At 49.4% G+C, this 17,023-nt stretch overlaps 1 protein-coding gene across 1 annotated transcript in view; it reads right to left on the bottom strand.

Moving 5' to 3' along the window:
- The window catches only part of LOC139379099 (ArfGAP with RhoGAP domain, ankyrin repeat and PH domain 2), a 224,414-nt gene that overhangs the window by 164,931 nt on the left and 42,460 nt on the right, over positions 1 to 17,023 (bottom strand). Inside the window, exons 8-9 of the mRNA XM_071121911.1 lie at positions 13,291 to 13,411; positions 1,413 to 1,591 (exon numbers count right to left, since the gene is read on the bottom strand). Coding sequence (XP_070978012.1) covers positions 1,413 to 1,591; positions 13,291 to 13,411 — 300 coding nt within the window. The remainder of the gene's footprint in view (positions 1 to 1,412; positions 1,592 to 13,290; positions 13,412 to 17,023) is intronic.

The following is a 17,023-nucleotide window of genomic DNA, read 5'->3' on the forward strand; positions in this document are numbered from 1 at the left end:
GAGACGGAAGGGAGAGAGGGACGAGGTGGAGACGGAAGGGAGAGAGGGACGAGGTGGAGACGGAAGGGAGAGTGGGGCAGGGTGGAGACGGAAGGGAGAGAGGGACGAGGTGGAGATGGAAGGGAGAGAGGGACGAGGTGGAGACGGAAGGGAGAGAGGGACGAGGTGGAGACGGAAGGGAGAGAGGGACGAGGTGGAGACGGAAGGGAGAGAGGGGCAGGGTGGAGACGGAAGGGAGAGAGGGACGAGGTGGAGACGGAAAGGAGAGAGGGACGAGGTGGAGACGGAAGGGAGAGAGGGGCAGGGTGGAGACGGAAGGGAGAGAGGGGCCGGGTGGAGACGGAAGGGAGAGAGGGACGAGGTGGAGACGGAACGGAGAGAGGGACGAGGTGGAGACGGAAGGGAGAGAGGGGCAGGGTGGAGACGGAAGGGAGAGAGGGACAAGGTGGAGACGGAAGGGAGAGAGGGACAAGGTGGAGACGGAAGGGAGAGAGAGACGAGGTGGAGACGGAAAGGAGAGAGGGACGAGGTGGAGACGGAAGGGAGAGAGGGACGAGGTGGAGACGGAAGGGAGAGAGGGACGAGGTGGAGACGGAAAGGAGAGAGGGACGAGGTGGAGACGGAAGGGAGAGAGGGACGAGGTGGAGACGGAAGGGAGAGAGGGGCAGGGTGGAGACGGAAGGGAGAGAGGGACGAGGTGGAGACGGAAAGGAGAGAGGGACGAGGTGGAGACGGAAGGGAGAGAGGGGCAGGGTGGAGACGGAAGGGAGAGAGGGACAAGGTGGAGACGGAAGGGAGAGAGGGACGAGGTGGAGACGGAAGGGAGAGAGGGACAAGGTGGAGAAGGGTTGAGAGGGACGGGGTGGAGACGGAAGGGAGAGGGTAACATGAGTTCTTTCACAGTATCACTAGATCTATCTCATAGTGTTCTGTCATGGAGCGGGTGGAGTAAAGGAGGTATCTTGTTGGGTTTGGTCTAGAAATGCTCCATTTACATCTAATGACATGAACCAGAAAGACACCAACATACACGGTTCAAACACACCAAGAACCAGGGTTCAAACACACCAAGAACCAGGGTTCAAACACACCAAGAACCAGGGTTCAAACACACCAAGAACCAGGGTTCAAACACACCAAGAACCACAGTTCAAACACACCAAGAACTAGGGTTCAAACACACCAAGAACCAGGGTTCAAACACACCAAGAACCAGGGTTCAAAGACAGTTTGTGCCAAACATTTCCGGGACAAGGAATATGGTACCCAGCGACACAGGAAGCAAAAGCTCTCCTCTTCTTCAAATCACATGTTGCAATATGCAACCTAGGATAAATACTGTAACGCCTGCAGTGTGGGAAAATAAACAAAATAAAGACAGATGTCCCAGTGGGATGAGAAGCCGCATGTACCTGTTCTGATTTGCACAGTTTGAATCTGGTTCCCGTCAGGGAGACGTACACTTTGCCTTTGTACCCTCTCAGCTCTATGCTGCCATGTTTGTTGGTGCCACACTTCTGGGGCTTCTGGGAAATGGAGGCAGGGGAGCGTATGGCCGTTTGAAGAGCCTCCATCCACTCCTGACGCTCCCCTGTGTGGGTGGGAGAGGAAGAACAACATATTAGAATAATATGCACAATATGTATTTTTTTTTATACCTGATTCCACCGAAAGAAACCCCCACAGGTGGTGAGATAGACAATACAGTTAGTACCATGTTCACTCTATTGAAATGATTATCTCTCTCTCTGCCTCTATCTCTCTGTCTCTCTCTCTGCCTCTCTCTCTGTCTCTCTCTCTGCCTCTCTCTCTGCCTCTCTCTCTGCCTCTCTCTCTGCCTCTCTCTCTCTCTCTCTCTCTCTCTCTCTCTCTCTCTCTCTCTCTCTCTCTCTCTCTCTCTCTCTCTCTCTCTCTCTCTCTCTCTCTCTCTCTCTCTCTCTCTCTCTCTCTCTCTCTCTCTCTCTCTCTCTCTCTCTCTCTCTCTCTCTCTCTCTCTCTCTCTCTCTCTTGTGGCATATTTAAAGGGGCTTTGGGAGAACTACACACTCACACACACCTAGGCTTGTGCATGTCCACAACACCTGGCAACTGCTCTGATAGAGAGCACACGAGGGACAGAAGAGAGGAGGAAAGAGAGGAACGAGAGAAAAAAGAGAGGAGGGAGAGAAAGGGCTATTAACTTTATTCAAAACGAAGAACCTAAGAAACAGTACATCACTTGGGGTGCTGAGACAACAGCTGAGACAAATTTCCATAGTTCCTACCAGCAACGTTTCTGTTGTGGTTCTTCAGAAAACACTACCAACTCACAAAACAGACCCCTTGTGCAGCCAAACTAACTAACTCAAAGACCTTTAAAGACCGCATGTGGACATTTTAATTGTATTTTTTAAATCATCACAGCATGTCTAATAAACCACTGTGTGTGTGTTTATTTCATGGAAATAACTCCACATATATTTTGTATTGTGCATTTACCTGAGCCTCCTTTTGAAATCAGTCTGATCGTCTGGGAGTGTTCATACCTAACTAGTAGTTGTGTGCAAGGGCCAGCCCACCACCCAGCTCAAACCTCCTGACCCCTTCCTGCCCAGCCAAACACCCAGCTCAAACCTCCTGACCCCTTCCTGCCCAGCCCAACACCCAGCTCAAACCTCCTGACCCCTTCCTGCCCAGCCAACACCCAGCTCAAACCTCCTGACCCCTTCCTGCCCAGCCCAACACCCAGCTCAAACCTCCTGACCCCTTCCTGCCCAGGCCAACACCCAGCTCAAACCTCCTGACCCCTTCCTGCCCAGCCCAACACCCAGCTCAAACCTCCTGACCCCTTCCTGCCCAGCCCAACACCCAGCTCAAACCTCCTGACCCCTTCCTGCCCAGCCCAACACCCAGCTCAAACCTCCTGACCACTTCATGCCAAGCCCAACACCCAGCTCAAACCTCCTGACCCCTTCCTGCCCAGCCCAACACCGAGCTCAAACCCCCTGACCCCTTCCTGCCCAGCCAACACACAGCTCAAACCTCCTGACCCCTTCCTGCCCAGCCCAACACCCAGCTCAAACCTCCTGACCCCTTCCTGCCCAGCCAACACCCAGCGCAAACCTCCTGACCCCTTCCTGCCCAGCCCAACACCCAAACCATCTACACAACCCCAGCCCAACCTGGCTCGGCCAAACCATCCGCTACCTTATGAATTCTCAAAGAGCTTGGATTAATAAACCATAAAGCCTTTAATATTTCACAGCTCTTCACATCACCAGTCTGTACTGTTCCTCCCTGATTTTGTAGTCCTATTACCTGTCTGTCTGGGAAACACTCTTATTTTCCTGTTCATTTATTTAGGACCTTCCTTCCGTCCTCTCCTCTATCTGCCCTGCCTCATCACTCCAAGGGAGGGGGATGAAAGAGGGAGACAGAGAGAGAGAGAGAGGAAGGGAGAGAGGGAGAGACAGAGAGGGAGGGAGAGGGGAAGAGAAGAGGGGATGGGCGAAGGAAAGGGAGGAGGGGGAGAGATGTAGAGAGGGAGGGATGTAGAGAGAGAGGGAGAGATAGAAAGAGGTGAGGGAGGAGAGAAGAGAGAGAGGAATATAGAGGGGGATGAGGGAGAGATGAAAGGATGGAGGGAGGGAGGGAGGGAGGGAGGGAGGGAGGGGGGGTGGATAAAGGGAGAGACAACAGGGACAGGATCAGGTAGAAGAGGGACGACAGGGACAGGATCAGGTAGAAGAGGGACGACAGGGACAGGATCAGGTAGAAGAGAGACGACAGGGACAGGATCAGGTAGAAGAGAGACGACAGGGACAGGATCAGGTAGAAGAGAGACGACAGGGACAGGGTCAGGTAGAAGAGAGACGACAGGGACAGGATCAGGTAGAAGAGAGATGACAGGGACAGGATCAGGTAGAAGAGAGATGACAGGGACAGGATCAGGTAGAAGAGAGAAGACAGGGACAGGATCAGGTAGAAGAGGGACGACAGGATTAGGTAGAAGAGAGACGACAGGGACAGGATCAGGTAGAATAGAGACAACAGGGACAGGATCAGGTAGAAGAGAGACAACAGGGACAGGATCAGGTAGAAGAGAGACAACAGGGACAGGATCAGGTAGAAGAGAGACAACAGGGACAGGATCAGGTAGAAGAGAGACAACAGGGACAGGATCAGTTAGAAGAGAGACGACAGGGACAGGATCAGGTAGAAGAGAGACGACAGGAACAGGATCAGTTATTAGAGGGACGACAGGGACAGGATCAGGTAGAAGAGAGACAACAGGGACAGGATCAGGTAGAAGAGAGACGACAAGGACAGGATCAGGTAGAAGAGAGACAACAGGGACAGGATCAGGAAGAAGAGAGACAACAGGGACAGGATCAGGTAGAAGAGAGACAACAGGGACAGGATCAGGTAGAAGAGAGACAACAGGGACAGGATCAGTTAGAAGAGAGACGACAGGGACAGGATCAGGTAGAAGAGAGACGACAGGGACAGGATCAGGAAAAAGAGAGACGACAGGGACAGGATCAGGTAGAAGAGAGACAGGATCAGGTGGAAGAGATACGACAGGGACAGGGTCAGGTAGAAGAGAGACAGGATCAGGAAGAAGAGAGACAACAGGGACAGGATCAGGTGGAAAGTTGGAGATGAAGAGTAGTAGGAAGGGTTAGGGTAGAAAGTATTGATAATCAACATGTGAGAGAGAATGGGAATGAATTCTAGATATGAAGAAATTCTTGGCCAACAGGGTAAGAACAGAGAGAAACGCGTTCTTAGGGACACAACGGTTTTGGAACGTTCAGATTGAAATATGTGCTGTAGAAAGAAACGTTCTATGTCTGCTCTAGTCGAAGCATTTCCATCTGCAACGTTTAACAACTGAATGTGGCCCAGATGTCTGCTCTAGTCGAAGCATTTCCATCTGCAACGTTTAACAACTGAACGTGGCCCAGATGTCTTCTCTAGTCGAAGCATTTCCATCTGCAACGTTTAACAACTGAACGTGGCCCAGATGTTTGCTCTAGTCGTGGCATTTCCATCTGCAACGTTTAACAACTGAACGTGGCCCAGATGTCTGCTCTAGTCGAAGCATATCCATCTGTAACGTTTAACAACTGAACGTGGCCCAGATGTCTGCTCTAGTCGTGGCATTTCCATCTGCAACGTTTAACAACTGAACGTGGCCCAGATGTCTGCTCTAGTCGAAGCATATCCATCTGCAACGTTTAACAACTGAACGTGGCCCAGATGTCTGCTCTAGTCGAAGCATTTCCATGTGCAACGTTTAACAACTGAACGTGGCCCTGATGTCTGCTCTAGTCGTGGCATTTCCATCTGCAACGTTTAACAACTGAACGTGGCCAAGATGTCTGCTCTAGTCGTGGCATTTCCATCTGCAACGTTTAACAACTGAACGTGGCCCAGATGTCTGCTCTAGTCGTGGCATTTCCATCTGCAACGTTTAACAACTGAACGTGGCCCTGATGTCTGCTCTTGTCTGTCCATGTGCGCAGGAAACCAGTCTACACTCTCTGTTCCGAAGCTTCAAGATCACACCCTGTTAACCTCTGGACTGTACCACTCCACCCCGTTAACCTCTGGACTGTACCACTCCACCCTGTTGACCTCTGGACTGTACCACTCCACCCCGTTAACCTCTGGACTGTACCACTCCATCCCGTTAACCTCTGGACTGTACCACTCCACCCTGTTAACCTCTGGACTGTACCACTCCACCCTGTTAACCTCTGGACTGTACCACTCCACCCTGTTAACCTCTGGACTGTACCACTCCACCCTGTTAACCTCTGGACTGTACCACTCCACCCTGTTAACCTCTGGACTGTACCACTCCACCCTGTTAACCTCTGGACTGTACCACTCCATCCTGTTAACCTCTGGACTGTACCACTCCATCCTGTTAACCTCTGGACTGTACCACTCACCCCGTTAACCTCTGGACTGTACCACTCCATCCCGTTAACCTCTGGACTGTACCACTCCACCCTGTTAACCTCTGGACTGTACCACTCCATCCTGTTAACCTCTGGACTGTACCAATCCATCCTGTTAACCTCTGGACTATACCTCGCCTCTCTTATAAGATTGAGAGGGTTATCCATAGGACACAGCCAGTGAGTGAGTATCTCTGTGTTGTATTTCATCTCTCTCTCTCTCTCTCTCTCTCTCTCTCTCTCTCTCTCTCTCTCTCTCTCTCTCTCTCTCTCTCTCTCTCTCTCTCTCTCATCAAGGATGCTGTTGCTCTCTGTGGAAGTTTGTTTTCTCTCTGCTCTGTACATGTGAAGAGCGGGAGGTGGAAAGGAGAGGAGCTGTCCACAATGTGAAGAGGCTGTGGTGGGATGAAGTTGGGTGAGGTTGTGGTCTAACTGTCCTCTCTGTTCTCTATATACGCCATGCTGCAGAAATATCTACGCAGGAACACAAAATGCACAACTAACTCTCTCCCACACTTGACTTCCACAAACCTCTCCATGTCGGTGTGCATCAGCTGGCCGACAGTTTGTATGAGCCAACCACTCTGACCAAGTGCGCTTCCCTCTCCTGCCTCCTGGTGAGTTATTTATACGCCTGCCAGTACGTGTCTCTTCTGTGTCTTTGGGCGGCCTCTTTCTCTCCCTCCCTCTTTCTCTCTCTCCCTCTTTCTCTCCCCCTCTTTCTCTCCCTCCCTCTTCCTCTCCCCCTCTTTCTCTCCCTCCCTCTTTCTCCCTCCCTCTTTCTCTCCCCCTCTTTCTCTCCCTCCCTCTTTCTCTCCCTCCCTCTTTCTCTCCCCCTCTTTCTCTCCCTCCCTCTTTCTCTCCCTCCCTCTTTCTCTCCCTCCCTCTTTCTCTCCCCCTCTTTCTCTCTCCCTCTTTCTCTCCCTCCCTCTTTCTCTCCCCCTCTTTCTCTCCCTCCCTCTTTCTCTCCCTCCCTCTTTCTCTCCCCCTCTTTCTCTCCCTCCCTCTTTCTCTCCCCCTCTTTCTCTCCCTCCCTCTTTCTCTCCCCCTCTTTCTCTCCCTCCCTCTTTCTCCCCCTCCCTCTGTCTCTCCCCCTCTTTCTCTCCCTCCCTCTTTCTCTCCCTCCCTCTTTCTCTCCCCCTCTTTCTCCAGCTGAGGTACATATGGGGGAAACAGTAATGTACCCCTGCAGTCCAGCGATAACAGCTAGCGGAGCACTCTCTCCCTCTTTGTCCTTAAATTATTCATCTGCTCTCCATCTCCTCTCTCTCTCCCTCTGCATGTCTGACTATATCTTTGTTTCTGGCCTTCTCTTTCCAACTTCCTTGTATTCTGTCTGTCTGTCTGTCTGTCTGTCTGTCTTTCTGTCTGTCTCTCTGTCTGTCTCTCTGTCTGTGACTTTCCCCAAACCCAGTCAGTCTCCACTGCTCAACATCAAACCATGCCAGTCTCCGCTGGGGGGGTAGGTTAGGAGTAAAAACGTCTCCGTTTCCCCTCATTAGAACAGACACAAACCAACCTAATTGCCTGAGATGTTTACATAGAGGAAGTTCTCCACTATTCTGTTTGAAAATGAAGAGGGTGAGAGAGGGGTGGCGGAAGAGAGAGAAGGAACGAGAGAGGCATGCAGAGGGAGAAAGTGAGAAAGTAAGCGATATAAATGTAGAGGGAGCAAGGGAAAGTGGAAGAGATGAGAGATGAGATGAGATGAGAAAAGAGAGTGATGAGAGAAAGAGAGAGATTAGTGAAAGAGAGAGATGAGAGATGAGATGAGAAAAAGAGAGAGATGAGAGATGAGAGAGAGATGAGAGATGAGAAAAAGAGAGAGATGAGAGAAAGAGAGAGATTAGTGAAAGAGAGAGATTAGTGGAAGAGAGTGATGAGAGAAAGAGAGTGATGAGAGAAAGAGAGAGATTACTGAGAGAAAGATTAGTGAAAGAGAGAGATTAGTGAAAGAGAAATTAGTGAAAGAGAGAGATTAGTGAAAGAGAGAGATTAGTGAAAGAGAGATATTAGTGAAAGAGAGATTAGTGAAAGAGAGATTAGTGAAAGAGAGAGATTCGTGAAAGAGAGATTAGTGAAAGAGAGAGATTAGTGAAAGAGAGATTAGGGAAAGAGAGAGATTAGTGAAAGAGAGAGATTAGTGAAAGAGAGAGATTAGTGAAAGAGAGATTAGTGAAAGAGAGAGATTAGCGAAAGAGAGAGATTAGTGAAAGAGAGATTAGTGAAAGAGAGAGATTAGTGAAAGAGAGATTAGTGAAAGAGAGATTAGTGAAAGAGAGAGATTAGCGAAAGAGAGAGATTAGGGAAAGAGAGAGATTAGGGAAAGAGAGAGATTAGTGAAAGAGAGAGATTAGTGAAAGAGAGAGATTAGTGAAAGAGAGAGATTAGTGAAAGAGAGATTAGTGAAAGAGAGAGATTAGTGAAAGAGAGATTAGTGAAAGAGAGAGATTAGCGAAAGAGAGAGATTAGTGAAAGAGGGAGATTAGTGAAAGAGAGAGATTAGCGAGCGAGAGATTAGTGAAAGAGAGAGATTAGTGAAAGAGAGATTAGTGAAACAGCGAGATGAGAGGGGAAAAAAGAAAGTTGAAAAGAGGCTGAGATTTTCATTTAATTAAAAAAAATTGTGTCCCCATTAGCCGACCCCAAACAGTTGTAATGCATACGCTTGACAAACAGCTCCGGTGGGGATGTTTTATATTATATAGGGAGAGTATAGAGAGAAAGAGAGGGAGGGGAGAGGAGAGGAGACGATAGAGGGAAGCTAGAGCAGACTATAGAGGGAAATAGAGGAGACTATAGAGGGAAGAAAGAGGAGACTATAGAGGGAAGATAGAGGAGACTATAGAGGGAAAATAGAGGAGACTATAGAGGGAAGATAGAGGAGACTATAGAGGGAAAATAGAGGAGACTATAGAGGGAAGATAGAGGAGACTATAGAGGGAAGATAGAGGAGACTATAGAGGGGAGATAGAGGAGACTATAGAGGGAAGCTAGAGAAGACAATAGTGGGAAGATAGAAGAGACTATAGTGGGAAGGAGATGGAGGGGAGAGGAGACTATAGAGGGAAGATAGAGGAGACTATAGTGGGAAGATAGAGGGAGAGGAGACTATAGAGGGAAGATAGAGGGAGAGGAGACTATAGAGGGAGAGGAGACCCAAGAGGGAAGAGAGAGGAGACTATAGTGGGAAGGAGATGGAGGGGAGAGGAGACAATAGAGGGAAGATAGAGGAGACTATAGAGGGAAGATAGAGGAGACTATAGTGGGAAGATAGAGGAGACTATAGAGTGAGAGGAGACTATAGAGGGAGAGGAGACTATAGAGGGAGAGGAGAATATAGAGGGAGAGTAGACTATAGAGGGAGAGGAGACTAGAGGGAGAGGAGACTATAGAGGGAGAGGAGACTATAGGGAGAGGAGATAATAGAGGGAGAGGAGACTATAGAGGGAGAGGAGAGTAGAGGGAGAGGGGACTATAGAGGGAGAGGAGACTAGAGGTAGAGGAGACTATAGAGGGAGAGGAGACTAGAGGGAGAGGAGACTATAGAGGGAGAGGAGACTAGAGGGAGAGGAGACTATAGAGGGAGAGGAGACTAGAGGGAGAGGAGACTAGAGGGAGAGGAGACTATAGAGGGAAGATAGAGGAGACTATAGAGGGAAGAAAGAGGAGACTATAGAGGGAGAGGAGACTAGAGGGAGAGGAGAGGATACTATAGAGGAGACTATAGAGGGAAGATAGAGGAGACTATAGAGGGAAGATAGAGACTATAGAGGGAAGATAAAGGAGACTATAGAGGGAGAGGAGACTATAGAGGGAGAGGAGACTAGAGGGAGAGGAGACTATAGAGGGAGAGGAGACTATAGAGGGAGAGGAGACTAGAGGGAGAGGAGACTATAGAGGGAAGATAGAGGAGACTATAGAGGGAGAGGAGACTAGAGAGAGAGGAGACTATAGAGGGAGAAGAGACTAGAGGGAGAGGAGACTATAGAGGGAGAGGAGACTATAGAGGGAGAGGAGACTATAGAGGGAGAGGAGACTATAGAGGGAGAGGAGACTAGAGGGAGAGGAGACTATAGAGGGAGAGGAGACTATAGAGGGAGAGGAGACTATAGAGGGAGAGGAGACTAGAGGGAGAGGAGACTAGAGGGATAGGAGACTATGGAGGGAGAGGAGACTAGAGGGAGAGGAGACTATAGATGGAGAGGAGACTAGAGGGAGAGGAGACTATAGAGGGAGAGGAGACTAGAGGGAGAGGAGACTAGAGGGAGAGGAGACTATAGAGGGAGAGGAGACTAGAAGGAGAGGAGACTATAGAGGGAGAGGAGACTAGAGGGAGAGGAGACTAGAGGGAGAGGAGACTATAGAGGGAAGATAGAGGAGACTATAGAGGGAAGAAAGAGGAGACTATAGAGGGAGAGGAGACTAGAGGGAGAGGAGAGGATACTATAGAGGAGACTATAGAGGGAAGATAGAGGAGACTATAGAGGGAAGATAGAGACTATAGAGGGAAGATAAAGGAGACTATAGAGGGAGAGGAGGCTATAGAGGGAGAGGAGACTAGAGGGACAGGAGACTATAGAGGGAGAGGAGACTATAGAGGGAGAGGAGACTAGAGGGAGAGGAGACTATAGAGGGAGAGGAGACTAGAGGGAGAGGAGACTATAGATGGAGAGGAGACCAGAGAGAGAGGAGACTATAGAGGGAGAGGAGACTAGAGGGACAGGAGACTATAGAGGGAGAGGAGACTATAGAGGGAGAGGAGACTAGAGGGAGAGGAGACTATAGAGGGAGAGGAGACTATAGAGGGAGAGGAGACTATAGAGGGAGAGGAGACTAGAGGGAGAGGAGACTAGAGGGATAGGAGACTATGGAGGGAGAGGAGACTAGAGGGAGAGGAGACTATAGATGGAGAGGAGACTATAGAGGGAGAGGAGACTATAGAGGGAGAGGAGACTATAGAAGGAGAGGAGACTAGAGGGAGAGGAGACTATAGAGGGAGAGGAGACTAGAGGGAGAGGAGACGATAGAGGGAGAGGAGACTAGAGGGAGAGGAGACTATAGAGGGAGAGGAGACTAGAGGGAGAGGAGACTATAGAGGGAAGATAGAGGAGACTATAGAGGGAAGAAAGAGGAGACTATAGTGGAGAGGAGACTAGAGGGAGAGGAGAGGGTACTATAGAGGAGACTATAGAGGGAAGATAGAGGAGACTATAGAGGGAAGATAGAGACTATAGAGGGAAGATAGAGGAGACTATAGAGGGAAGTTAGAGGGAGAGGAGACTATAGAGGGAAGATACAGGAGACTATAGAGGGAAGGTAGAGGAGACTATAGAGGGAAGAAAGAGGATACTATAAAGGGAAGATAGAGGAGACTATAGAGGGAAGATAGACTATAGAGGGAAGATAGAGGAGACTACAGTGGGAAAGAGATGGAGGGGAGAGGAGAGGAGACAAAAGAGGGAACATAGAGGATACTATAGAGGGAAGAAAGAGGAGACTATAGAGGGAAGATAGAGGGAGGGGAGAGGAGATTATAGAGGGAAGATAGAGGAGTCTTTAGAGGGAAGGAGAGGGAAGATAGAGGGAGAGGAGACTATAGAGGATACTATAGAGGTAAGATAGAGGAGACTATAGAGGAAAGATAGAAGAGACTACAGAGGGAAGATAGAGACTATAGAGGGAAGATAGAGGAGACTATAGAGGGAGAGGAGAGGAGACTATAGAGGGAAGATAGAGGAGACTATAGAGGGAAGATAGAGGGAGAGGAGACTATAGAGTTAAGGAGAGGGAAGATAGAGGAGACTTTTTAGAAGGAAGATAGAGGGAGAGGAGACTATAGAGGGAAGATAGAGGAGACTTTTTAGAGGGAAGATAGAGGGAGAGGAGAGGAGACAAAGAGGGAAGATAGAGGATACTATAGAGGGAAGGAGAGGGAAGATAGGGGAGACTTTTTAGAGGGAAGATAGAGGAGACTATAGAGGGAAGATAGAGGAGACTATAGAGGGACGATAGAGGGAGAGGAACTATAGAGTTAAGGATAGGAAAGATAGAGGAGACTTTTTTGAAGGAAGATAGAGGGAGAGGAGACTATAGAGGGAAGATAGAGGATACTTTTTAGAGGGAAGATAGAGTAGACTATATAGGGAAGATCGAGGGAGGGCGGGAGGGCGGGAGGGAGGGAGGGTTAGGAGACTATAGAGGGAAGATAGAGGATACTATAGAGGGAAGGAGAGGGAAGATAGGGGAGACTTTTTAGAGGGAAGATAGAGTAGACTATATAGGGAAGATCGAGGGAGGGCGGGAGGGCGGGAGGGAGGGAGGGTTAGGAGACTATAGAGGGAAGATAGAGGGTGTAAGGGCCGAGGTGTAAGGGCCAAGGTGTAAGTGCCGAGGTGTAAGGGCCGAGGTGTAAGGGCCGAGGTGTAAGGGCCGAGGTGTAAGTGCCGAGGTGTAAGGAGTGAGGTGTAAGGGCCGAGGTGTAAGGGCCGAGGTGTAAGGGCCGAGGTGTAAGGGCCGAGTTGTAAGTGCCGAGGTGTAAGGGCCGAGGTGTAAGGGCCGAGGTGTAAGTGCCGAGGTGTAAGGGCCAAGGTGTAAGGGCCGAGGTGTAAGGGCCGAGTTGTAAGTGCCGAGGTGTAAGGGCCGAGGTGTAAGGGCCGAGGTGTAAGTGCCGAGGTGTAAGGGCCGAGGTGTAAGTGCCGAGGTGTAAGGACCGAGGTGTAAGGGCCGAGGTGTAAGGGCCTAGGTGTAAGTGCCTAGGTGTAAGTGCCGAGGTGTAAGGGCCGAGGTGTAAGGGCCGAGGTGTAAGGGCCGAGGTGTAAGGGCCGAGGTGTAAGGGCCTAGGTGTAAGTGCCAAGGTGTAAGGAGTGAGGTGTAAGGGCCGAGGTGTAAGGGCCGAGGTGTAAGGGCCGAGGTGTAAGGGCCGAGGTGTAAGGAGTGAGGTGTAAGGGCTGAGGTGTAAGGGCCGAGGTGTAAGGAGTGAGGTGTAAGGGCCGAGGTGTAAGGAGTGAGGTGTAAGGGCCGAGGTGTAAGGGGCGAGGTGTAAGGGCCGAGGTGTAAGGAGTGAGGTGTAAGGGCCGAGGTGTAAGGGCCGAGGTGTAAGGGCCGAGGTGTAAGGGCCGAGGTGTAAGGGCCGAGGTGTAAGGGCCGAGGTGTAAGGAGTGAGGTGTAAGGAGTGAGGTGTAAGGGCCGAGGTGTAAGGGCCGAGGTGTAAGGGCCGAGGTGTAAGGGCCGAGGTGTAAGGGCCGAGGTGTAAGGGCCGAGGTGTAAGTGCCGAGGTGTAAGGGCCGAGGCGTAAGGGCCGAGGCGTAAGGGCCGAGGTGTAAGGTGCGCTCCTGTTTACCTTCCCTCTCCAGCCGAAACACAAAGATCCTGAGGGAGGTGACCACTTCGAAGCGGTTGTCCCCCTGCCCTCGCACCTGTTTCATCACACTGCACGGGATCAGGCCTTTAGAGTACATCTCCTGTAGGAAGACACAGAGACAAAGAGGCTTCAGAAGAAGCATATTGAGACGTTAAGGTGCACCCACATCACACACACACACACACACACACACACACACACACACACACACACACACCCAAATAATACAAACACACAACATAGTAGTCTCTGATAGAAACCTTAAAACAAAAGTGTCCCATATTTATATAACCACACTAGTTGGTCCGAAGTGTTTGTTGGCTGAACAGGGATTTAATTACCCCACACTCCAAACCAGCACAACAGGCAAATAATGAGCATGATGCCCTGGAGGCATCTGTGACCCTCATTCGCTGGTGTCCCAAGACAACGACACTGAAAGTATTGGGTCACAATGCTACATGGACAGAAACCAAGTCGAAAAACACACTGTGACAAACCAGACAACTATCCAACACTTTAAAATGCCATCTCACTGTAGACTATGAAGTTGATGCTAACTAGCTAACGTTCTCACTGTATTAAGTTAGAATCTCCAACAAAAAAGCCTGTAAAGCTTGTTGGTGGAGAAACAGGAAGTCCATTATGTCACCATGATGTTCTCTCCACACATTGAATTAGAGGACATTATTTCAGGGTGTTGTAGCGGAATAAAGAGGGACGTCCAGACTTTGCATTATTCATATCAATAATGTAATTATCATTCCAAGAACGCTGGATAAAAACACCAGTCGGTCTCTCACTCTCACTCTCTCTCTCTCTCTCTCTCTCACACGCTCTCACTCTCTCTCTGTCTCTCTCACTCTCTCACACTCTCACTCACACTCTCTCTCTCTCTCTCTCTCTCTCTCTCTCTCTCTCTCTCTCTCTCTCTCTCTCTCTCTCTCTGTCTCTCTCTCTGTCTCTCTCTCTCTCACACGCTCTCACACTCTCACTCTCTCTCTGTCTCTCTCACTCTCTCACACTCTCTCTCTCTCTCTCTCTCTCACACGCTCTCACACTCTCACTCTCTCTCTGTCTCTCTCACTCTCTCACACTCTCACTCTCACTCTCTCTCTGTCTATCTCTCTGTCTCTCTCTCGCTCTCTCTCACACGCTCTCACTCTCTCTCTCTCTCTGTCTCTCTCACTCTCTCACACTCTCACTCACACTCTCTCTCTCTGTCTCTATCTCTCTCTCTCTCTCTCTCTCTCTCTCTCTCTCTCTCTCTCTCTCTCTCTCTCTGTCTCTCTCTCTCTCACACGCTCTCACACTCTCACTCTCTCTGTGTCTCTCTCACTCTCTCACTCTCTCTCTCTCTCTCTCTCTCTCTCTCTCTCTCTCTCACACGCTCTCACACTCACTCTCTCTCTGTCTCTCTCACTCTCTCACACTCTCACTCTCACTCTCTCTCTGTCTCTCTCTGTCTCTCTCTCTGTCTCTCTCTCACTCTCTCTCTGTCTCTCTCTCTCTCTCACACACGCTCTCACACTCTCACTCTCTCACACTCTCACTCTCACTCTCTCTCTGTCTCTCTCTCTCTCTCTCTCTCTCACTCTCTCTCTGTCTCTCTCTCTCTCTCTCTCTCTCTCTCTCTCACACGCTCTCACACTCTCACTCTCTCTCTGTCTCTCTCACTCTCTCACACTCTCACTCTCACTCTCTCTGTGTGTATCTCTCTCACCCCCCCCCCCCCCAATAGAGTTGACCTGAATCTGATTATCTGATCTGAAACTGTATTGTATTGTAGTGTGTGTGTGCAGGGAGGGGGGGTGGGTGGGGGCATGCATGCGTTTATGTGTGGGGAGAAGGGATAGAATGAGTAGGAGGGGTGACCAGAAACCTCATTCACTCCCTCAGGACATTTTTTTAATTTAGTTAGTGACCTGACATACAACCCTATTTCTGGATCCTATCACATACAGCCCAATAAAGAATTAGCCAGGGACTCCTCCTTTCTGGAGAGAGTGAGGTAGACACATTTGAGAGAGAGAAAGAGAGACAGAGAGAAAGAGCGAGCAAATCAAAATCAAATCAAATGTATTTATATAGCCCTTCTTACATCAGCTGATATCTCAAAGTGCTGTACAGAAACCCAGCCTAAAACCCCAAACAGCAAGCAATGCAGATGTAGAAGCACGGTGGCTAGGAAAAACTCCATAGAAAGGCCAAAACCTAGGAAGAAACCTTGAGAGGAACCAGGCTATGTGGAGTGGCCAGTCCTCTTCTGGCTGTGCCGGGTGGAGATTATAACAGAACATGGCCAAGATGCAGTCCCGTTCAGTGAGCTTTTGTGGCCTACCACTTCACGATTGAGCCGTTGTTGCTCCTAGACATTTCCACGTCACAATAACAGCACTGACAGCTGATCAGGCTAGCTCTAGCAGGGCAGAAACTTGACAAACTGAATTGTTGGGAAGGCGGCATCATGTGACGGTGCCACGTTGAAAGTCACTGAGCTCTTCCATACGGACCATTCTACTGCCAATGTTTGTCTAAGGAGATTGCATGGCTGAGTGCACAATTTTATACTCCTGTCAGCTGCGGGTGTGGCTGAAATAGTCAAATCCACTCATTTGAAGGGGTGTCCACATACTTTTGTCTGTGTAGTGTACCTGCAGCCCTACCAGAAGATTGGTCGCAGAACAAAAATGAAGGTGGGATTTTAACAGCCTAATTACTGACACGGAGCACCTCTCCTTTAGTATAGTAGCACTGAGTCACCATAGGGCTGTGAACTTTGAACTTTTAATAAAGCTCTCTTTACCTCTACTTCTCTCTGGTTCTCCCCTCCTCTCTGTGTCTCTCACTTTTGCTCCGATTCTCTCTCTCTCTCTCTCTCGCTCTCTCCGTCTCCATTTAGATGGAGTATGGGGAGATGGGAATATAAACGCAAGTGGGAACGAACGACTCAATTATCAGCACTAAGCGGCATTAGGTGTAATGTGATATAGATGAAATTCATTGTTATAATGACGGTTTTTGGGTCATGTGGAAGAAGACGTTCAGCGTCATCTGTAAATACTATGATGGAGTGACGGAGTGAGGAAGGGGCTGTTGATTCAGAGATCAACAGAAGTTGTGGTCAAACAGTGAGCAGATACAGTGTGTTTTGACAGCTAGGCCCAGAGGAATGCCTTGGAAGAAACAAGGCCTTCCTCTCTCTCAGTCAAGATAACGGACACACCTTATATATACAACTCGCTCCATCTCTCCTGCACTCCTCTGTCTCTCGCTCCCTCGCTTCGATCTTCCTCCGCTATCTGCTCCACTCATCCTTCTCTTTCCTTTCCCATGTTGTTATCTCACTCATCCTTCTCTTCTCTTTCCTGTGTTGTTCTCTCACTCATCCTTCTCTTCTCTTTCCTGTGTTGTTCTCTCACTCATCCTTCTCTTTCCTTTCCTGTGTTGTTATCTCACTCATCCTTCTCTTCTCTTTCCTGTGTTGTTATCTCACTCATCCTTCTCTTTTTCCTGTGTTGTTATCTCACTCATCCTTCTCTTCTCTTTCCTGTGTTGTTATCTCACTCATCCTTCTCTTCTCTTTCCTGTGTTGTTATCTCACTCATCCTTCTCTTCTCTTTCCTGTGTTGTTATCTCACTCATCCTTCTCTTCTCTTTCCTGTGTTGTTATCTCACTCATCCTTCTCTTCTCTTTCCTGTGTTGTTATCT

This window comes from Oncorhynchus clarkii, chromosome 21 (genome assembly GCF_045791955.1).
Source record: "Oncorhynchus clarkii lewisi isolate Uvic-CL-2024 chromosome 21, UVic_Ocla_1.0, whole genome shotgun sequence".
Taxonomy (NCBI): domain Eukaryota; kingdom Metazoa; phylum Chordata; class Actinopteri; order Salmoniformes; family Salmonidae; genus Oncorhynchus; species Oncorhynchus clarkii.